Source organism: Sitophilus oryzae, unplaced genomic scaffold (genome assembly GCF_002938485.1).
Source record: "Sitophilus oryzae breed Bouriz unplaced genomic scaffold, Soryzae_2.0 scaffold_1576_pilon_pilon, whole genome shotgun sequence".
In the NCBI taxonomy this organism is placed as follows: Eukaryota; Metazoa; Arthropoda; class Insecta; order Coleoptera; family Curculionidae; genus Sitophilus; species Sitophilus oryzae.
In genome coordinates this window covers 17929061-17954060 of record NW_022146254.1, presented here as the reverse complement: position 1 = coordinate 17954060, position 25000 = coordinate 17929061, and the positions used below count along the sequence as shown (strand labels likewise).

Below are 25000 nucleotides of genomic sequence, written 5' to 3'. Positions count from 1 at the left end.
TGGTATATATATATATATAATATATATACTATATATATATAATATATATATATATATATATATAATACATATATATATATATATATATATATATATATATATATATAAACAAGGAGTTATCGTGGAAACTATAAAAAACGAAGAAAGAAATTTATTGGGCAAGTCCACAGAAAGATTAGTCATGATACATGACTAAAACATGACTACCCGTAGACACTCAGTGTTTCTGCCTTCCGGCTTCATCAATACGGGAGGAATCAGCAACGATGAACTAGCGATCCTGAAAAAAGAAAAAGAAAAGGAGAAGCAAACGAGGCACAAAGGCGCCATTTGCAGCTGGTCCGGCAGTAGCTTACAATTTGAAGCGTTACTACCGAAACCGCCGCGGAGGCGTTCCAACACACCTCGCCGCTATCACCCTGGCCCAGAGAAAACAATAAACAAAGGAAGTTATCGTGGAAACTATAAAAAAACGAAGAAAGAAATTTATTGGGCAAGTCCACAGAAAGATTAGTCATGATACATGACTAAAACATGACTACCCGTAGACACTCAGTGTTTCTGCCTTCCGGCTTCATCAATACGGGAGGAATCAGCAACGATGAACTAGCGATCCTGAAAAAAGAGAAAGAAAAAGGAGAAGCAAACGAGGCACAAAGGCGCCATTTGCAGCTGGTCCAGCAGTAGCTTACAATTTGAAGCGTTACTACCGAAACCGCCGCGGAGGCGTTTCCAGCACACCTCGCCGCTATCACCCTGGCCCAGAGAAAACAATAAACAAGGAGTCCATCGTGGAAACTATAAAAAACGAAGAAAGAAATTTATTGGGCAAGTCACAGAAAGATTAGTCATGATACATGACTAAAACATGACTACCGTAGACACTCAGTGTTTCTGCCTTCCGGCTTCATCAATACGGGAGGAATCAGCAACGATGAACTAGCGATCCTGAAAGAAAGAAAGGAGAAGCAAACTAGGCACAAAGGCGCCATTGCAGCTGTGGTCCGGCAGTAGCTTACAATTTGAAGCGTTACTACCAGGAAACCGCCGCGGAGGCGGTTACCAACACACCTCGCCGCTATCCCCTGGCCCAGAGAAAACAATAAACAAAGGAAGTTATCGTGGAAACTATAAAAAAAAGCAGAAAGAAATTTATTGATTCCTCCCATTGATGAAGCCTAGAGGCAGAAACACTGAGAATGTCTACGGGTAGTCATGTTTTAGTCATGTATCATGACTAATCTTTCTGTGGACTTGCCCAATAAATTTCTTTCTTCGTTTTTTATAGTTCACGATAGCTTCCCTTGTTCTGTTTTCTGGGCCAGGCGACGGTTGCCGCCTCCGCGGCGGTCGGCAATAACGCTTTCAGAAGCCTGCCAGACCACTGCAAGCTGCTGTACCTCGTTGCTGCTTCTGCTCAAAGGATCGCTGGATCGTTCCAGCGCGACTGGTCTACGGGCAGTCAGCCGGACAACTGGAACACCAGCTCACGACTCGCGTTGTGTTTTGCTGGGCAGAAGGTAGTGGAACACCTCCGCGACGCTTTCAGAGTAGCCAATACTGCCGGGACCAGCTGCCTCGTTCTTTCAGGATCGCAGTTCACATTCCGTAGTAACCGAACAGCTACTGGTCTACAGTCGTTTTCGAACATCGCCGACTATCTTTGTGGACTGCTTCTTTCTATATATATATATATATATATATATATATATATATATATATATATATATATATATATTAGATGTAGGTATAACTTGTTTTATTACACATATAGGATGGAGAGTGGTGTTCAATAAGTATTTATTGTTATTATTATTGCTATTAAAACAATATGAATGCGCACTGCTTTTGTGAAAGAAAGATTTAAGAATATACCGTATGACCGAAAGAAACATCAGTCAATCCTAGACGAGAAATCAGTCATCCTAGACGTCATTAACTAAAAATTGACATAAAACTTGTCACTTGTTGTGTAAAAAAGTAGGTGCCACTAAAAAATAAAGAAGAGTATGGGCCAACTAATGATATCTAGGGCTTGACCAAAATTATGATCGATTGTCATTTTTTAGCCGTCTTTGACACCGTTCTTTTTTTGATCGTATGGTACTTTTGTAAGACAGACTATTTACATATTGTGCTAAAAAAGAATGTTATCTTGACAAAACAATTAGTTCGAAAAATTATACAGGGTGTCCCAGAAATAAGTGCAAGTATATTTAAGGGATGGTAGATCTGACCCAAAAGAAACATAGTTTTTCTTTACCGTTTTTAAAATAATTTGATAATAATCAAATTATTTAACTTTGAAATTTAAAAAAAAAATAATGAGAGCATTTTGAGAGCCGCTGACAGCAATCGATAATTAGCCGCAAATTTCAAATAATTACTCAGGGTTGATACATTGACCAAAAATACTTAAAAACGACTTGGAAATTTCAAATTGAAAATAAAACTTACCTAACTTACCTAATACTAGAGAACAAGACTCAGATAGCAGATCGACGTAATTAGGTTAGAGCGTCGTTTTATCGCTTTACCTTAAATCGGAACTCTACACTTAACAACGCATTATTTTACTGCAATTCTTGACAGCACTATACTTACGCTTGTATTTGGCACAAATACATTCATATGCCATCTGAATTATTAAGCATTATTTTTTGAGAATTTATACACCGATTTCTATCTCAAACTCTTGTTTTTGTGATTAAGCACCAAAATAATTGACACTTTTATTTGAAAAATAATAATTACTACCTTACATTTGTCTATTTTCTTTTAGTTTTGTCTGAGATTTACTGTTTTATGTAAAATCTCAAATAAATTGGATATTCTAAAAGCTGATCTCTTTAAATGTAGGGAAAATGTTGACTATTTATATATCTAATAGAGGGCGCTGATTCTGAACTGTTGAAAAGCTGCTATAATAATTATTTATTATTTAGTTTCATTATTTCAGTTTACTAAACTATAAAAAAGGGATTTATAATAGTAGTTGCACTATACTTAATGGTAATCTACAATGGGTAAAAATCTACAGGAAATAAAATTAATTTAAGTATTTTTAAGTATTAAAAATGTCAACTTATAACTTATAAACATACAGAATGTGGATAACGTAGGAGGTGTCAACATTGCATTCTCTAGAAGCGCTATAAACAAATATCCGGAAAGTGAAGAAGCGGTACTCATAAGGTTATCAATATTTTCCCGAAGATGTCAAGAAAAATATATTTTCAACATTTTTATTGCAAAAAAAATTCATGGGCGTGTTTCTGGGGTCGTAGGACTGTCGGGCTGAGTATCAACTCAGACAAAACCGCGATAGTGCCATTCACCAGAAGGCGAAGTCTGAAAAACTTGAAAAGAATCCAACTAGATGGAAAGGAAATACTGCCAACACAGGAAGTTAAATACCTGGGAATAACCCTGGACAGTAAACTCCTGTGGAACAGGCATATTAAGAACACTACCAGCAAAGCCATAAAGGCTCTCATGATATGCAGAAGACTGGCCGGAAATAGATGGGGCTGCTTCCCTAACATTTTGCGCTGGATGTATACCATGATAGTAAGACCCATGATTACTTATGGAGCAGTTGCCTGGTACACAAAACTAGAGCAACGGACGGCAAGGCTAAACCTATGCAAAGTCCAGAGACTAACATGCGTTTGCATCACAGGAGCCATGAGAACCTGTCCAACAGCAGCAATGGAGGTCATTCTAGATCTAACACCACTGCACATTGTCATTGGTAGATATGCCAATGCGACATTGATTAGAATGGTCACTAACGGAATTAGTACTGGGAGAATTGTCAGATCAGGGACTTGGAACACCCTCATAAAGGAAATACCACTCCTGCAACTCCTAGTGGACGATATGCCAAGAACGTACAACTTTGAGAAACATCTCAATGTAGTATTGAGCAATAAAAAGGATTGGAAGAGCGAAACGCTTGCCCAGCAGTTAAAAGACCATACAATAACTTGGTATACTGATGCTTCCAAAATCAATACGGGAACAGGGATGGGAGTGTTTGGGCCGAGAGCTAAATACTTCGAACCAATGGGCACTTACCCTAGTATCCTACAGGCAGAAATCTACTCTATCGAAAGATGCGTACAACTTATCTTAGATAGGAACTATCGGAAACAAGAAATAGCCATATTGTCTGATAGTCAAGCAGCGTTAAAAGCGATCAACTCAGTATCAATCAATTCGAAATTGGTCAAAGAATGCATTGAGAAGCTGAATAAATTAGGCAAAGAAAACAAAGTCCTCCTACACTGGGTGCCTGCTCACCAAGGGATAGAAGGCAATGAAAAAGCAAATAATCTAGCTAGGAAAGGAGCGAACACTCCACTAACTGGACCAGAACCGTTCTGCTTTCCAAGTGGGAACCAACTCAAGGCGGAACTCAAGAACTTGGAAGATTCCATCCGCAACCTGGAATGGAAATCTTGTAATGGTCTAAGACACTCGAAGAAGTTTCTGAGGGCTTATGATCAAGAAAAATCACAGACCTTCCTGGGTCTGAGTAAGAACAATCTTCGGATTGTCACGGGGTTTTTAACAGGACACTGTCTCCTCAATGGACACCTCAGTAGATTGAAACTAAGAGGAAACGGCGAATGCAGATTCTGTGGGGAAGATGGGGAAACACCAGTACACCTCATCACTGAGTGCGCCGAGACGACAACCATCGTGCCATGAATTTTTGGTACGACTGATGTTGGAGATGGAGAACTACCCTCTATAAAACCGTCCCAGATACTGGCTTTTGTCAAAGCCCTGGGACTGTATGATGAGTTATGATTCAAGAAAGGGGGACACAATGGATCTGTAAGGTCGAAGTGATTAACCCCCCTCCCACTCATTCTAAATTCTAAAAAAAAAATTCTGGGGTCGTACTATACTCCCAGCTAGCAAATATTTGCACTTATTTCTGGAACACCCTGTATAGTAATTATTGTAGATTCAACATATCTATAAAGTGTTTTAAATTATTTTCTTCTAATCTCCTATATGTACTTTCACGATTTGAACAGGGAGCTACATTTATTGAATTGTCTTTCAAAGAAGTGGTAATCGTAAACTAAAATATTATGCAGAATGTTATTTATTTTCGTTGCCTATATAATATCGGTGCAAGTCACAGGTTATTAGTAGGTAGGTATGAGTATAAACAATAACAGGGAAACTATTTTTCCCACAATGTAATTATTTGTATTAACCAATTGTTAATTTTATATAAAACATGTATAATTGTCAGTATCTATAACTATGTAATATTTTTTATCTACAACCGTTTAGTTATATCGTTTTTACATCACTATTTTTTTAGTATTTCACTTACGTTATGAGATTCATAACACAACTAGTGGTGTTATGAATCTATAACACAACTAGTTTTTATAATAATGAAAAACAACTACGAACACATCTAAATATATTAATTTTTTATACAAATTCCTACTACTAATTATTATAAATATTAATAACACATTTTTTACACTTCTTCAAAACAATTCCTGCAGCTGATAGACTTGATGCGCTGTATTTCCGTGCAAGATTTTAAAAATATGCTAAAATTACTTTTTCATTGCATTGATTTTTCACCTTTTTGTCATCACACCATGTCAAAAACTGGTTGCATGTTTTTTCATATTTTGATCGCGACTTTTCCGGCAATAATGACTCCGTGGCACGTACTGCAGCAACTTCTACATCTGAAAGGAGACTTTCGGAATCGCTCGTCGTAATTTTTAAAATGATTTTTCTTGGCAAAAAGTGCTCTCGTTTACTTGACAGGGCAAACTTATTTTTCAGAAAAAAAACTCTCTACTTGATAAAAAACGTTTGTAGCTATAGTCTGAAGCAGGTAACAATTCCCCACAATTATAATTAAAAAAATGTGACAAGTGTCATAGTTAAAGGTGTTAAAAGTGGGCGACTAATAAACGAAAATTAAAACAGCATTTTCTTATTTTTCGGTTGTAGATAAAACGTTGTACATGACACGTGCGTTTAAACATGATTATAACACTCGTACACACAGTTGTACTCTAAATAACTAGTACATATATGTAGCTTTTAATTAATACTTTATAATGGAATTTTATTCTTTATTTAATGTTATAAAGTGTTTTATTTTTTGGAGATGATTAATTTAGTTTTAAATGGATCTACAATTGATTGACTATTAACGTTTGACGAAATAATGTGGCGCTTACAACATAATGTCTAAAACGAGTAATTTTTCAAAAAGTGAAGTTAATCGAATGGCGCAGTGAACGTGCTCAATTATTATATTTAAGAATAGAATTAATCTAAATTAATCTTTATTTTTATGTTAATTATAATATTATGTTATTTTACCATACTTGGAGACTACTCTGAAATTCTTCTGTTGAATTTCCTTCTGCAGTTCCTTCTCTCTTTCCTCCGATGTGACAGCATACCGGATGACGTTGGGCTTCTTGGAATTCCACGTCCCTGATACTCTGAAGCCCACCTCCGTCTTAGACCTTTCGATAATCTGCAGGTCGATGTTTGTTCTTTGGCCGCTGTCGTCGAAATATATCGGATCTGATAATGGACCTGGTAAAATTTTTTTGCTCGTTTTTGGAGGCTGCGAAATAGAAATAAGGTTTTACCTTCACCAATCTTATAATTGTATACAAAAATGTTAACATTTCTATATATACAAAGTTTCAAAGTGTTTCAAAACACAAGCAATCCACTTCAATTTGATAATTACTTTTTCGATAGTGATTGACTATTGACCCAACGTTAATGCAACGAACTATCTTTTCTTTTTGTTAATGAATAAACCCTTAAAGCTATAGTAGAATAGACCTGGAAAGATCGCAGTGGATCAGACCGATAGCTACCTCTTGAAATTTTTCGAATTTGTTTTAAAACACCTGTGGATGTAATAATATCTTTCTGATGACACTTTAATTTGTTCACATAGAATTTGGTGGGTAAAACTGTTTCATGTTCACAATCAATGATACTAAATACTCAATTGTATTATTCAGTTTGTATAAATTACCGCAATTTCTTCGAATTTTGAAAGGTTTTATATATTTCTAAATTTAATAGGAGTGTATGTACTTGTTTACAGAAGAATAACTTTGTTGACATCTGTAAATATATATTATTCAGAAGCTATTTACAAAATAGCCTATTAAAATTGATTTTTTTGTATCATAGCAAAAAACTAAAACCTTATAGTTTAGAATAAATCAATAAACTTATGCATAACTAAATAAATGCCGATCAGAGATTGAACTTCAAATGCTATTATTTAATAATAACACTATTTCCTCATGCCAAATATCAGATAATTAACCTTTTACGTTCCCATTGTTATGTATATGAATATACCCAACAGAGGAAAACGATGCTGAACTAATATGTATTTAACAGATTTGCAGATTATAAAGAGGAAATTACACATTTTACTTTTAATTTTTATATCGAAAGGTATAAAAAATATAATGCATACCTGGTGCATCTCAAAAAGTGACTCACCCTACAACTTTTTGATTTTTAAATGGAACCCGTGGTATATTTCTACTTTATTCGATAGAAAATGACACTCTGAATATATAAATAACGTCAACTTTTGACTTTTCGCATATGGTTTATTTGAAATTGTAACATGCGGTTCATAACGACAATTTGACTCAAGAAATACCAAGTGTGTGGTACCAAAGCATTCGTAAAAAATACTGTCTCAAATGTACTCATGAGCTACCCTTGTTCCATTTGAAAAAATTGAAATATGATTAAAAAATACGATTCGGGCATGTTTTAACCGACCAAGACAAGACACGAAAACATTAGACTTGATAAAATATATGTTTCCAAGGCTCCTTGATTAAAAATTAGAGTGTTTAACACTACCATGGCACTCTAGATTGAAATCTAAAAATACGATTTTTAAAGGAAAATGTCAAAAGTTGACATATAATATGACTTTTTAAACAAAGTGTCATTTTCTATCAAATAAAGTAGAAATTTTTTGAACACTTTTGAGACGCACCTGGTAGTTAGATTATTTTCCATTTCATTTATATAAAAAAAATCTTATTTGTTATATACAGAAGACCAGGTGACTAGTAACATAGCAGGTTGCCGGACGAATTTACGTTTACCCATTTTGCGTTCGTACTCGAGAGTCACTGCCGGCTAGTCGGCTGGTCAGGCAGTACGCAGTTGCAGTTGTGCTTGGACGGGTCGGTCGTGACAGACTAGGAATATGACGCGAGGAGTGCCGTGTATTTATTATTTTCATTTTAAGTGTTTACCTTCACTTAAGGTAACATTTAAAATAAAAATACTTAAATATTTATTATTTGAGTGTGTTTACAAGCCAAAACTAAAAATAAATAAATTCTCTAAACCCCAAAAAAACTATAATATCACTCTAAAAATAAAAAAAAAAGTTATAACAAGTGTTCATAAAGACCACCTTCTTGTGTTAGACAGAAGCCTAGGCGGTCGTAAAATCCCCGTTTGACATTGGCTAACATATTAGGGCTAACAGTTTGGAAAGCCTCTCGTATTTTTACTTGAAGCTTATCCAGATTATTAGCCCTATCATGACCATACACTTTGGATTTTACATAACCTTACAAAAAGAAATCATTGGGAGAAAGATCTGGTGATCTAGCGGGCCACAAAATAGTTCCATATCCACTAATTAAACGGTTGGGAAAAGTATTGTTCAAATATTCTTGAACAATACGGGCATTGTGGGTAGGGCAACCACCTCAGCAATTTGATTACTTGAAAACGTGGGATTTTGATCCACGTTAGCACAAACTAACACTTGCTATAACTCCTGTTCTTCATTAATCAACACATCCGGCTTTTTGTATTTTTGTGGGGACACGCACCCATGTGTTTCAAAATTATTAATAACTCTTGATATAGTAGATAAAGATGGAATTGGCCTGTTTACAAAAGTTTGTGGAAAATTGTTTGTATATCCCGATAAGACCTATTTTCGAAATACAATTTTACAATTTGAATTTCCTCACGAACTTCATAAACATCCATTATTTTACTTAAAAAATAAATTTTACACTAGAACTGTCGCGAGAATCTACGTATTCGTTTTGGCTATTAAAACATGAATAAATACAAATTCTGAAACATTCTTATCACATATCCACCTATTTTTATTTTATCGCATTTTTTCGCCTGCTTTTTATCCGGCGGACGGGTATACGCTAATTCGTCCGGTTCTGCCTATGTTACTACTACGGTGGTCCGGTCTGTATGCTGTTTTGATTACATTTAAACAAGGCAATAAAGAAATACACGACCCTTTTGGATAATGTGTATGTTTATACAGTTTTTGAATAGAAAATGTACCTCTAGTAATATATTTTGCTTATAAAATTTGATATACATATAGATATTGACTAATACTTTTAACGTACCACTATATCTTTAGTTATTTGTTTTATACATTTTTGTCGATTGATATAAAGCAACAACACTAAAGAAAATTAAATTGTCTTGTACGTAAACTAAAATTCTGTCGTTTTTCAATGCCAAGGTGCGCTTTGCACTTTATTGCTTCATTTATTAAGTTACGTGGTGCAAGTAGTAATAAATACTCATTTAAAAGGAATTTATTTAATGATGGAGAAATTTCCGGGATTTTTTTAACCAAGCAATACATTTTCTTTAAGAAAACTTTTAAGAACTTTACTATATAAAAGGAAAAGATGAGGATTATACCTGGAAGTCTATTTTATATAGGTATGAGAGAAATAATGAATTAAAATTCAATGTTCTATTTTTTGTGACAAATTGTACTGCGAATATTTTCGTTGTATTTAATTTGAGGTTATTTAACTTACACCAAGAAAAAGTGTCATTAATATGAGTGATAAGATCTTCAATTGATTTTGCGCTAACAATTACGTTGCAATCATCTGCATACAACAAATCACTCCAAGACATAGCAATATTTTCTGGTAATCTTTTGTCTTTAAAAATTTCTAACATTATAGAAGAAATGCAAGTTCATTCTAGGAAATATAGTTACCTTTCGAACAAATTTCTTATTATTTTTTATGGTATTTGAAAAATGATTTAAAAATAATGATCTCATCAACTTTATTACGAACTCGCCATATACAAAATACTAGCGTGTACCAGCGATTACGTTCGCGTCGAATTAGTCATTTGTAATGGTGATGATAAAGCAAAGCAAAAGAATTTCCATTATCATTCAAAGTGGATAAAATTTTCTCACATTTATGTCAGCATGAGAAAAAACAATATGGTGATATTATTATATAACTTGGTAATATTTGAGGGGTAGTTTCATCTCGTTAGAATTTGACTTTCGAAAAATCCGTTTGCCAAAAATAAGCTTTTTACGTCAAGCAGTTTAAGCAGAATCGTGGTTAAGAAATTACCTAACTTTTTGGGAAACCCTGTACGATTTTTTTAAAAAATTTCAAAATATGTAAAAAAACCAAATAAATTATGCTTGTCCAAGCGTTTTCTCGAAAGACTAACCGTTTTTTAAATAATAAATATTGTAATATTTGAGGGACGTTTTCACCCTCTTGGAATTTGAGATTCGAGATATCCCTCCTTATCGAACCTCTACACCCCACATTCAATCCGTTTACCAAAAATCAGATTTAAACGTCAAGCAGTTTAAGCAGAATCGTGATTACTCAATGGTCATATTTTATGAAACAACCTGTATAAATTTATAAAAAATCTTAAAATATGTAAAACAACAAAATAAAATATAGGTGTTTAAGAGTTTTTCCGAAAAACTCACCAGTTATTAAATAAAAAATATTTTAATATTTGAGGGATAGTTTTTTCACCCGCTTAGAATTCGAGTTTCGAAAAATCCCTTCTAATCGAACCTCTACACCCCAAAGTCAATCTGTTTTCCAAAAATCAGCTTTTTACGTCGAGCGCTTTAATAAGGATCGTGATTAATCAATGACTAGATTTTTCGAGACACCCTGTACACATTTTTAAAAAATCTTAAAATATGTAAAAAAACAGAATAAAATATACGTGTTTAAGCGTTTTTTCGGAATTTCGAAAAATCCCTTCTTATCGAACCTCTACACCCTAGAATCAAGCTGTATGCCAAAATTGAGCTTCTTACGTTGAGTGGTTTGAGCAGGATCGTGATGTAATGTAATCGTAAGTCAGTCACTTAAGGATTTTATATATTAGTATAGATTAACCTGTTTCTTCCGTTTGTTCGAATTTCTTTACCATTACCAATATAAAAGTCATCTTTTGTTGTTTAAAAAAAAACAATCTGTTACAGTAAACTACATTACTTTATAACGAGTTCAATTTATTACTGACTCATCGTACACACAATGTTCAATTTCCTTTATTATAGAGTAAAACTCGCCTTTTTACTCTTAAAAATCTAGACCATGTTTATTGGAAAAACAGCAATCTATTACGGAAAATTACGTTACCTTTCTAACGAGTTCCCCAATTCTCTGGCCATGCTCCGAAAACTCGTAGTCGTCGCAATCCAGAGGTTTTATTATTGGATCTTCTTTGGCCGCCATGTCCCGGAAGGCCGTAATGAAAACGTTTAACGCGTCGTAGAGCAGGGCCGTACCGGTCTGAAAAAGAAAAACGGGTTTTAATTAGCCAGCCGCTCCGCGCTCGTTTGACGTCGAGTTTCCTGTAAAATGTTTGTGCGGTTGTCGAAGTCCGGCGGGAGTTTCGAGTGGGCGAAGTAATTAAAACTAGAAGAGGACCACGGAATGTTCTGATCTCTTTATTTTGAGAGCGGAATTCAAGTTGCGATTGGTCGGTAAGTGATATGGGAGTTGAATTCTTTCTCATAAAACTCTTGAATTTTATATTACAGTAAAACTTCCGTTAATCTTTTTTGATATTTTACCCCTAATATCAAACTGAAGATATTAATTTATGAAATTACGCTTTACTAAATTAAAATATATATAAATAGATAAAATTTTATAAAATAATTAAAAGAGCGTTGTTCCAGAAAATACGTATAATAAATCTAAAAAATGAAATAACTGCATATCATATATCATTTGGTTATGAAACTGAGAAATTTTGCATTTATACAGAATAATTAAACACTAAGTAATACCTCTGTGGCGGATTCATCTCTCCAAATAATTCTAAGTATATTTCGCTACTGTAAAAAAATCTACAAAATAAAATAATTATATTTTGTAAACACTTCTGTGTTAATCCAACGGAGACTAATTATCAGCAGTGGTTTATCTATCAGTGGTGATTACTATCGATAGTTGCGCCTCGGTGGTACGAAAGTGCTACCATTGCACCCATCTCCCGTTCGGGACTTAATATCTAACCGATACTTTCCGACAAGTCGGAATTAACTACTCTGCGCTGTAGTTGTCATTTTGTGGTATCTGCTCAAGCTCACCTTATGATGGACTAGGGCTCCGAAATCGGTAGTGAGAGGAGGTTGATCAACATTATGACAATCACAGCGTGGAATTAAATTTTTATATCAGCAGTTAAGTGGCAAGAATCCTTATATAATTTTATTATATACCTATACTGCAAGAAATTTGTTTTCCATTTTTATAATTTGACTTGTCTGAAAAAAAAACCTTTTACCATCTTATTTACTATCGATAGTTGCGCCTCGGTGGTACAAAAGTACTATAATTGAACGCAGGCCGCTATCTCCCGTTCGGAACTTAATATTTAACCGATACTTTCCAACAAGTCGGAATTAACTACTCTGCGCTGTGTTTGTCATTTTGTGGTATTTGCCCAAGCTCACCTGATAAGGGAGTAGGGCTCCGAAACCGGTAGTGAGAGCAGGTTGATCCACATTATGACAAACACAGCGTGGAATTAAATTTTTATATCAGCAGTTAAGTGGCAAGCATCCTTATATAATTTTATTATATCTTAAAATGTGTTTAAATGAAAAATAAGTTCTTTTTTGATATTATAAGACAACGACTTTTTCAATCAAAATCAGAAATTCTTTTTGCTTCATGGCGATTCAAAAATATTTACAACAAACCTAAATATATCAGCTAAATGACGTTAAAATTTTAATTCGTCTTACCTAAAAACCTTTAAAGTTGCACAGAAAATCTCATACGTTTATCACTCAATGCATGTTGTGCTTTTGTGTATCAATTTATTTATGTTCCTGTTTGGCATAGCATAGCGTGGAGCTTCAAGCATAACCGAGAATAACAAACTATAAATTACATGAAACTAGAACATTAAGAAAAGGGAAACTAGGAGAAATATAACCATTGTCTCTGTCTATTCTGTTCTTTTAATATATGATTACTAATTTTGTTTTCTCACAAATATTTAATTAAGATTAAACTGCTTATAACTAATGCAATGATGGATATAAAAAGTTATGCTTTGCATACTAAGGTTTTTAAATGTATGTACTCCCTCGTCTAGTACGAAGAATAACGACTATAGAATTCTCATTATTGTAAATATTAAGCTAGTAGTTCCTTGACATAAAACTTTCGATTCTTTCGAAAGCTATTTAGAAATATTAGTTATTTGTCATTACGTGTTCAAAAAGCCGAGGAATAAAATCAGAAAAAGCTTTCACAGAAAGTCAGAGATTAAGATCTTATATTTGCCCCCAAAAAAAAAGAAAAAAAACTTGACTTAAAAGTAAGTTTTCAAGAAGAAATTATTTTTTAAAATAGTAAACTTTTAAGATAAAATGTATGGATGGATTCAAAATGTTCTAAAAGTTTCACGAAATTATTAGATAATATTTATATCATATTCTTTAACTGAAAATATATATTTATCTAAATATTTATGATCATCCTGGATATACTATAGACATTATTAAATAATTTTATATTGTATACATATGTACAGGAGGCGGTACGAGAGAAGTTTAATTAAGTCGACCGGTTTTTCAAAAAATTGTAGCGAGTTGTAGCCTATTCTTATCTTTCTTGTCTGATTTCACTTAGTTGACATGGTGTTCTTATTTTGTTATGATTTATAACTTATAAAAATACAAAATATATTATTAAACGGCTCTTTGCAATTTACATTTCACAAACTAAAACTTAAGAAAATAATATCACTACATACACTTTAAGTTATTTTAGAAAATGGTCAAAAAATCCGCCATTGTTTTGAGTACATAAATGCATCTTTTTAAAACTGAATTTCTAGCTATTCTCACAGAACGACCGGTCGACTTAATTAAACTTCTGTACCGCCTCTTCGAGTGCCTCTCTTAATTCATAGGCTCTTTTGTAAATCTTGTTGTTAACCATACCGCATAAAAAATATAAAATGGATAGATCAGGTGATCGAGGAGGCCCATGCAATTGGTTTGGTTAGGTTTGGTGAAAAATTCATATTTACAATTTTTATTTATTTTAATTTACAAAGTTTGTATGTGACAGTTTCACATTTCTGAGAGCAACGACGAATGAAATTGTTTCCATGGCTAACTAAGTGAAATTAGTCAAGAAAGATAAGAATTCGGTATAACTCAGTAATTTTGTGAAAAAAAACATATTATAGCTTATATCGTTGAAAAGCTTAAAAAATGGCGCTTCTTATGAAGTCATGGCCAACTATAGTTTCCATTTAAAAAAAACATATGTTTGTGTCATGTGTCATAAATGATAGACTTTAGTAAAAATCGAAGAATACAAACTCATTAGGGATGTGATTATCTACAACTTTTATCTGAAAACTTTTTGTCTAAAATAGATTATAATGGAATAAGGGGCAATTTTTAAATAGCCAAATTTTTTTTTCGAATTATCTAGTAAACCATGAACTTTTTCAGAAATCTGAAAGGAGCATATTTATGACCCCACAAAACTTCAATTCTTTCCCCATTTAACCGACTCTCTATCTCCAGTAGTTTCCGAGATACCCATAGAGAACATCTGTATAGAGAACTCACCCTGTATAATATGTGAATTTAGGATTCTCTAAAAAAAATATTAACTTACAAATGGTTAGTTAATCAAATATGATATTAACTTTCGACCACCTGTAATTTTATTCTTATAAAATATGTATCTAATCTCTCCAAAAAAGTCTTATGGGTATTTTCGCACTGTAAGAAAATCTACAAAATAAAATAGTTATTTTTTGTAAACACTGCTGGCGTTAATCCAATAGAGACTAATAGTCGGCAGTGGTTTACTAAAAAACAAATTTTACTAACGGACAAAAAAATGCTTAACGTTTCGGAAAGTTTCCCGTCGTCAAAGCAAAAAGACACAAATAACAAAGAAAAAAACTATTTAAAATATATAAATGCAATTATTATAAAGTAAAACCAAAAAGCTTCAAACTTTCTGTATGATTATTTTTTAATTTGTTTTTAATGTTTACGTATGCTTTGTTTATCTATGTTATGTTCTTTAAAATCAAAGAAGCGATTGCCATACATTACTAACATATAGAGATGCATGAGCAATACATTTATTTTTATTAGATTGTGTTAAAAAAAGCCTCTTTTATTTTTCTTTAGATGCCATCGCTTCTTTCATAATAATTTTTGCTTTGTTAAAATCTACTCTTGGCTCTGTGTCCCATGAATGCTGAAAAATGTTAGATTTGTGAAAATTGCCTCTTGTTAAATAATCTTTATGTTCTTTAATTCGAACATTTAAGGGTCTAGATGTTTCACCAATATAAAATTTATCATATTCACATAGTATTTTGTATATTACATTTTTTGTTTGTTGTCCACTGTTTATTGGTTTAGTGTGTGTTGAAATGGATCCAAGTGTATTTTGTGTTTTGAAGGATGTTATATATATACAGGGTGATTCCTGTAAGTCGGTCATGCTTTCGAGGAATGATAGGGGACGTTGACCTATTAATTTTGATATAGCACACTATGGGTCGGAAATGCCTCGTACGCAAGATATAGGGTGTTAAAATTTTTGAAAAATTAAAGCTATTCTTTAATAGTTTTTTAACAGTTGAAGGTATCGTTATAAAATTTCATTATAGGAATCTACCTAACAGAGACACTTTAAATGTAAAAAGAAGAGGTTTTAGTTTCAACCAGTGGCGTAGATGTGATACGCATCGGGTAATGTTTTCAAAAAAAAATAGTATGCCACTGATTAAAATAAAAATTTCGGAGATTTTTTTATTTACTCGGTTTATTTCCAAGAAAAAATGTCTCTTTCAACTTTCTCCTATCTAACACCATTTTGTCACTATCTAAAAATAAATAATTTTTTTAATGAGAATCTCAAATACAGCGAATTATTATAACTAGAGGGCAGAAACACATGTGCATCGTTAGCTCCCTTCATCTTGGGTAACTTTAGTACTTTTTACTATTAGCTCTAAATCAATTTTTAAAAAATTATAAATTTAAACTAGATTTTTTTTATTGTTAATAATAAAATTCTTAGTTTAAGGTAGTTATAATAATTCGCATATTTAAGGTTCTCATTAAAAAAATATTTATTTTTAAATTGTGACAAAGTGGTGTTAGATAGAAGAAAGTTGCTAGAGACATTTTTTCTTGGAAATAAACCGTGTAAATAAAAAAAAAACTCCGAAATTTTTATTTTTATCAGTGGCGTACTATTTTTTTGGAAAATATTACCCGATGCGTATCACAGCTACGCCACTGGTTGAAACTAAAACCTCTTCTTTTTACATTCAAAGTGTCTTTGTTAGGCAGACTCCTATAATAAAATTTTATAACAATACCTTTAACTGTTAAAAAAAAAACTATTAAAGAATATCTTTAATTTTTCAAAAACGTTAACACCCTGTATCTTGCGGAAGAGGCATTTCCGACACATAGTGTGCTATATCAAAATTAATATTTCGACGTCCCCTATCATTCCTCGAAAGCATGGCCGACTTACAGGAATCACCCTGTATAGTTGGGGTTAATCTTATAAAAATACAGTTACTGTACTATACAGATTATACAACTAAATGTTGTCTTCCCAGTCTCAATCGCCAGCCATCTCTGTCGTACACGAGATCTTCTTCGATATTCCGATCTCTCATCGCCTGTCGTATACCATCGTTCCAGGACCGACGCGGGCGTCCCCTTTTGTTTCTTCCAGTGGGTGACCATTTGAATACACGTTTTGGCCATCTTGTGTCTTCCATCCTCATTAGATGACCAAACCATCTCAAACCTCTTTTCTTTATTCGTTGAATTACTGTTTCTTGTGCCGATGTTCTCTTTCTGATTTCCTCGTTTCTCACTCTTTGTAATCTGGACACTCTAGCGCTTCTACGTAAGTAATCCATCTCTACAGCCAATACTCTCCGTTTATGTTCTTCTCTTAGGGCCCATATCTCACTCCCATAGCATAAGACCGATTCTACCATTGTTTGGCCAATATGTTTTTTATTCTTTATATTATTATGTTTGTCCCATCAGATTGAGTTGAGTGCCCCTACCACTTTCCTTGCGTTCTGAATTCTCTGTCGTATCTCTGTCCCACCGATTCCATTTTTATCAACTACAGCTCCTACATATTTGAATGTGTCTACCTGTTGTATTTCTGCCTTGTCGTCAATTAGAATATCAAATTTGATGTCGGAATTTAATACCAAGTATTCTGTTTTTTCTAAACTGACTTCTAGACCCCATTCCTGATACTCAGTATATAGTCTCCTGAGCATAAACTCCATGTCAAAGGAATCTTGAACAAATACTGCTTGATCGTCTGCAAAATTAAGTGTCAGAAGATGTTCCTCATTAATTGGAATGCCCATTCCTTGACATGATCTCTTCCACCTCCTAAGAGCTATCTCCAGGTAAATATTAAACAAAAGAGAGGATACGCAACAACCTTGTCTCAGACCTTTCGTTGTACATATGGGTTCCGAGAGTATCTTTCCTTGTTTTATATAACTGATGTTATCGGTGTACAGTTCTTTGATAACTTCTATAAGATGTTGGAAATCTGTTTTGAAGGATGTTCGTATGTTATATTGTTTTCCCATCATTCTTATTTTTTTCGAAAGCCTTTTTTGGGAAGAAGCATCCGCCACAGAGGTATAGACATTTTTTATGTATCTCATATTAATAAATAATCATTCAGACGGTGCTCATGTTACATGTTAAAAAAATTAAATATAAGACACATACAAAAAAGTTATTTTCAATTAATTTTATTTATTTATATTTGATTATATAACATTTTATTAATTATTGTTTAAACATAATTTGATATTGCCAAATATATTATTAAAAACATAAATATATTAAAATTTAAATAGAATATTTAATATTGTACATAAAATTATAAAGGTCAATATTCTTTGTCCAATTTTGAATTGGAGATTATTAAAATAATTATAAATTTTATCATCAATGGAAATGAATTATTAATGTGTATTATAAAATATTGACAATGACGTATGAACCGAAAGCAAATAAGGTCTGAAAACATATCAAGGCAGTTTATTGAGCTATATCTATATTTTTATTTTATTGTAACTTTTAATTAAAGTTATTTCTCTAACTTTGATTACAAACATTTAATTACAATTCTGTTGTTTAAATCAGTAGCTTATTCCATTTTATTTTGTCTGTTGTTTTACCAAAAAAAATATATTATACATAAAATATTAAAAATCAATTGATAAGTTAGTTAGATTTAAGTACTGAATTATTATAATAAATCAAAATTGCGTACTTAATGTTATTTAAAACTTATTTTATTAATAATAAATGTTTTATTATTTAAAACGCTTTGTGATCTACTTTTAATTAAAATTTTATCAAGCCAAAAATTAAGAGTCAGTAAAATATATCGAGGTTTAATTATTTTAAAAATAATTAAGGACCGATGTATCCCGAGTAGTTCGAATTTTACAAGTTAATTAAGAGAGCATTATAGGGAGGGAATCCGTATTGTAAATTAAAAAAAAAGAAATAAGAACTGCGACTCATATACCATTATGTTATGAAACATTGAAAAAAGAGTTATGGAGTTACAGAACAAAGAAAAATTAAGTAGTAATCTAGGCAGAACATGTATTTGATACAAAAACCGTGCCGAGAACACTACGTCATAAGTGGCCTGGAAATGTGTGTATAATGTATAGAAAATAACTCGATCGAAATTTTAAATGAGCAACTCAGAAATGGCAATTCTTAGAAAAAAAGTGTAAGGACTATTATTTTAGATAATAATATAAGCTACAGTTTTGGTCTGGGCTATTTTTTTTGAAAAAACTTACCATTTATGAGAAAAATCCAAAAAAAATTTGATATCTGACCTTGAATAACTTGTTTAGCAGAATAACTTATTTCTTCCTTCTACTTTATAATGGTAAACCCAAGGTCTCTACCAAAATTCAGCTTTGTCGGAATTTTGGTAGACTGAAATGTTTAAAATTAACCGGAGTATTTAGGATTTTTAAGAAGCTTTTATTATACAGCACCAGAATATACAGAGAGAGTCCTAAATAAATGCAAATATATTCAGGGCTGTTAGATCTCAATAAAAGAAACATCTTTTCTCTTAACCGTTTTTCAAATAAGTCTAAAATAACAGAGTTATTTTACTTGTATGACAATTTGAGGTACCTACTTCGGCATTTGCCTTGTTTTGCATTGTTATCTCTCCAGTTTTAATTTAAAAATAGATGCAGTTTTTCATAAATTACTTAAAATCGGTTTGTCCAAAATTCTTCAAATTTGGCATGTGTATTCAGCATACCCAGACCTTTAAAGACCTATTAATACCTTCGCTGTCAAATTAACAGGGAAACCAATATATGGACAGTTCAAAATTTGCATGCAATTTCCGATATTTCCAACGACGATGCACCACCCGGTATATTCTAGGTAGTTAGATTCTATTCTAAAATATATACATTTTATATCGCTTAAAATATATATCATTTAATGTCGCTAGTGTATTAAATATACAGTTTTTATTTTTTTTAAATACTACCAACTATTTCAAAGTACACCATATTTTATTAAGAAACATACCTTAATATTAGTTGCGTCCACCCTCCATATTTTTCTAATATTCTTTATTACATCGCTGGCAGGGTCAATAAATCGGAATGCAGTAATATTGGCTGGCATTTCTTTGAACTCGGTCCAGTCAAGAGTATGAGCATCCTAGAAATAAAGATATAGTCATATTTCAATATTTATAAGACGTTTTACGGAGCTAGTTGACTTTTCTTCAAAGATTTAGGGGCGTACATAGCGTCACACATAAAGTCTGTTTCATATGGTATTTTCTATTATTGATTTAGGTCAAATTTGATTTTGGTACTAGTTTTTTCTTTAAAATAGATTAAAAATTACGTAGTAAAATTCACGCTGTTGCTATCGGATATCTTCTAAATTAAAATACAAACATATAAAAAAATAAATGGACTAATTTATGGGCTAATTTCAAAAAAAAATATTTGAAAATGTTGATTCTTTTTTTTTATAAGTATACAAATTAATAAATAATAATTATTAGAAAAGAATTGCAGAAGTCTGCTAGGCAAGCTTTTGGACTTATTAAACCAGATCACCTAATAAATTGCTGTAACTCTGTGAGCAAAAGATGTTTATTGTGAACTCAAATGGACGTGCTCAGTTTGAATATTTTTGATGATTTTTTAGAAAGCTATATTTGTCACTCAAAAAATACGTTTTTTAGTTTTGTTCTTTGTATTACTAATATAGATCGTTAATTTAAATAATAATATAGAAAATATTCTATATATATAGAAAATATTCTATATTATTATTTAAATTAACGATCTATATTAGTAATACAAAGAACAAAACTAAAAAACGTATTTTTCAGTGACGTTCAGACACATGAACGCATTAAACAAGTTGTAACAGAGAGGTGAGCTTGTAGACGGTAAGAGGAGGCCGGGTGCACAACTCAAAAGGTACAAGGATATTTTTTACGAAAACTTAAAGACGATTAACATGCAGAATGAGTGGGAAGAAGTAGCTCACAATAGAACGCAATGAAGAAGAATTGTAAAGTCAGTTAACAGCGACAACCAAAAAGTAAAGAGGCAACAAAGCAATGAAATTTTTGAATGTCCGGAGTGCGGTAGACAGATAACATCACGTATCGTGTATATTTTCATCGGAGAGCAGTCGTGGATAAGGTATTTCACTGGAAAGAAAACTAATTAATAACAACAAACAAAAGAAATAGATATTGGGCGCCAGGCATGTACAGAGAAAGAAAACACAGCTGTATATTACTTAAAACTAATGGCTATATTTACTCATGATGAATTCTGATGGTAAATAGCGTTGTACAATTTTAATAATTATTATAGGTGGTTAAATACTATTACAAGGCGTAATGTAATAAAACCTAAAATCTAAATCATATTGTAACTACTAAATCGACATGAATGTTCTTAGTAATCTAACCACTAAATATAGTCTGTACGATATTATTTAAAATGTACGTTATTAAGTTAAGACTGAAAATCGACTGAAAATCTGAACCTAAATCTACACTTAGCTGTTCTTGAGGCAATCCTGTTTCGAAGAGTAGCAGCGTGAGGTAGGCTCATATCTCTGTACTGTCTGTTGGCGATCCTGTTAGCCAAAACAACAAAAGGGGCCAGAATGAGGACACCATGAATCAATACAGCCATAGCTACTGACTAGGCTTAGAAATGGGAGCGAAGCAGCATGGGGCTTACGCTGTATCCATTCTGTGGCAATATGGGGACACTACCCGTACCTTGGAACACTACTAGGACCTTGGATAATGTCCGTAACTTGGACCATAACCTTGGACACAGTCCGTCCATAAGATAACGGTACAGGGGATCACTACCCGTACCTTGGAATCAATACATATATATGGGACACCTGCCCATACCTTGGACACAGTCCGTCCATAAGACCCTAAAAATACGAAACTCCTGTTTAAAACCAAACAAGGTCTAATAAACAAAATAAACCTACCTCGAAACACTTCCGAGGGCTCAATGATAAACAAAAGAACTGTCCTTTCTTCCATTTAACATTCTGGAGGACAACAGCAAAAGTACACCAACGTGTCAGCAAAATACAAATACGAGTTAAGGTGGATCAATCCAAAACTCTACCCTAAAAATATTCAATAATAATATCGAATGTATATATACAATAATAATATCGAATATATATCTTTCCCTGTAGCTTCGAAATGGCAGCTGATTCAGATTTTGCAGCAAGATTTAAATTGCCATTTCTAAAAGCAGGATTTGCAACCGTGCCGCAAACTGGACAAAAACCAAGTGAGGTTAAAACGCAGAGAGGCGCCTTGACATATAACAAGGATCTTGACAGCGCGCGCCTCCACAGAACAGTGAAACGATAGCAGGGTTGGCGACTAGGGAACGTAAAAATTACGCCACGCGTGCCAAATAAATTATCAGGCCTGAACGATACGGAATCCGGTGATGATAGGCCAGACATCATATATTGTATATAAAAAAACTTGTAACGAACTATAAACGTTACAATATCTATTTTCCGTTGCATGACCTGTATTCTATGTATGTTCTTTTTTTATCAAAGTAAGTGTTTCGGCTCCATACGTGAGGACAGGCAAGACCCACTGGTTAAAGACCTTACTTCTTAAACATATTGGAAGATCATATCCGCTATTAGTATTACATAATAAACCAAACGTCTTATGGCATTTAATTGAAAAGACTTAAGTGGAATTTACATAAAAAATATGAGTTTTTAACTCTAAATGAATCTGCCAGACCTTTCAGCAATTTTCTAAAAAATAATATAAATAGAAAACTACTAACAATATCGTGGGAAGTTTGTTGCGCTGTAAAAATCCCACACGAAAGACGTATTGTTTTAAAGTTTCCCAAAGCGGCAAAAACTTTAAGTCCGTCTTTACACCCTGTCAAAGCAGCTGCAAGGTTTATATTTATAACTGATATTTGAGAATTTACGGCACGCCAACCGCCATGCGATATGAAAAGCTGTAAAATTCGGGCTTACGTACCAAATCCGTCAGTATATAACTGTGGTAATCTTCCAGAAGTTTCACTTGCTTGGCCTGTCGTAAAACGTCCAGAATCCGGTCAGCGCGACAGTCCAGGATGAAATGGACGTCCTCGGAATTTTTAATCTGTTTCAGGACAGTTCTGGAATATAATTTTAAAACTTTTTTAATATAATAACTAGTTTTAAAAGTTTAGATGTATAACAGAAAATTGTACAAATTTTCCATAATGTATCAAAATATTTTACATTACAATTAATTATCATACTGTTCAGTTTAGGAAACTTACGCCTAATTTTACAGATTGTCCCAACTATTCAAAAACGCTTTAGATTTAAGCAGATACTTTGGTTTGAAAGACAAATAATAAAAACTACAGTGTTCTTTAACAGCTTTATTATGATATTTTACAATTTATATGTTTTTTTTTATTCTTTTTTATTTACAGGAGGAGATAATCTCCTGAGCTTTATTTGTCGTTTAGGCAATCTTTTTACTTAAAAAGCTATAGTTCACACCAAATAAACTTTTAGTCACGTGAATAAGCTTAACCGGCACAGCGCTCCCCACTTTTATATATTTTCTTTTAATTAAAATATTTTAGGAAACAAACATAAATTAATTATAAATATATAAACTGTTAATATTTACATCAGCAAAACTAACTTTCTTAACAACACTTAAGGGACATAAAGGGCCATAACTACCGCTTTCCCGTTCAAAATATTCTAAGTTGAGCGGTGAGTTTTTTTCCGGCTATTAAGTTATCTTGTACACTTCACACTAAACGAGGTTCTAAAAAGAACAATGTTCGACTCCAAGGTCTGCTAGTAAACATTTTGAAGCTTAAAGTATCAGAACACTATTTATTTATACCAAAAACACGTGATACAAAACTTAAGTGTCAAAATGAATGACAATGTCAATAAATAACTTGAAACTGGTCTTCGATTAGATTCAACTCAGTGCTGTTTACAATGAGTAACTTTTTATTTTTGTAAGTTAAGTTTTTCTTACAGTGGCAAAAAATCAAACTTCTTCAACCCATATTGCTTTTATTATTACACCTATATAAACGTTTTTACTATGTCTCAGTATGTAAACTAAATAACCCTTCAACAACCCCTTCAATTTTTCATGGAGATGAAGCCCATAAGTCAAGTTCAGGTTAATTCTCGAATAAGAAATAGAATCCCTCCGTATGCTCGGAAATAGAAAAATGAACCTGGCCATTCACCTTTAACATTAGTTTAGTTTATTTTTAGGTAATAGTCATTTATCTTGACAAATACAGCATGGAGGCAAACAAAAATAATAAATTTAATATACAGGGTGTTTCAAAACAAATGCGAAAAACTTTAGGGGGTGATTCCTTGTTCAAAATAAAAGGTAGTTTGCTTTATAAACGTTGGGTCAAAAGTCAACCATTAGGGAGATATCGCGGTACAAAGATAGCAGAAAAATAATGTTTTTATTTTTTATCTTGAAAACAAAAAGAGATAGACTAATGAAATTTTATGGAAGCAAATTAGTTTTGATTAACGTATTCAATTGTTTTAAGTCACTTCCTGTTTCACCGGAAATTACTACAACTTCTAAATTTCACAAATGCGAAAATATTAAGGAAGGAACATAATGCTATCCATGTATTCATGCATGGTGGGCGGAAAAAGCACTCTAGGGTGGGGATCCTTGACAGTTCTGTTTGACGATTCATTTGACACATTTGAATTTGATTTGAAATTTTATGGATTTGTCAGTCTTTACGGAGCTTATTTTATGTTATTTATTATTTATTCTACTACTGATAGTTGTATAAAGGTAGTAAATCTAGATGGAAATTGTGGCAGAACTTAAATTAACAGTGACACTATCGCGATTTATCGAAAAAGACTCTAAAATAGTTGGTTGTGTAGCGTGCGGTAGATCTCGGCAAAAATCGAGTGAAATAATGGAACAACTTTTCGCTAGTAAGTGACTAT

General features: G+C 32.7%; 1 protein-coding gene across 1 annotated transcript in view; it reads right to left on the bottom strand.

Moving 5' to 3' along the window:
* The window catches only part of LOC115879226 (glutamate receptor ionotropic, kainate 2-like), a 107331-nt gene that overhangs the window by 59080 nt on the left and 23251 nt on the right, over nt 1–25000 (bottom strand). Inside the window, exons 4-7 of the mRNA XM_030895927.1 lie at nt 23019–23160; nt 20012–20146; nt 11499–11651; nt 6387–6634 (exon numbers count right to left, since the gene is read on the bottom strand). Coding sequence (XP_030751787.1) covers nt 6387–6634; nt 11499–11651; nt 20012–20146; nt 23019–23160 — 678 coding nt within the window. The remainder of the gene's footprint in view (nt 1–6386; nt 6635–11498; nt 11652–20011; nt 20147–23018; nt 23161–25000) is intronic.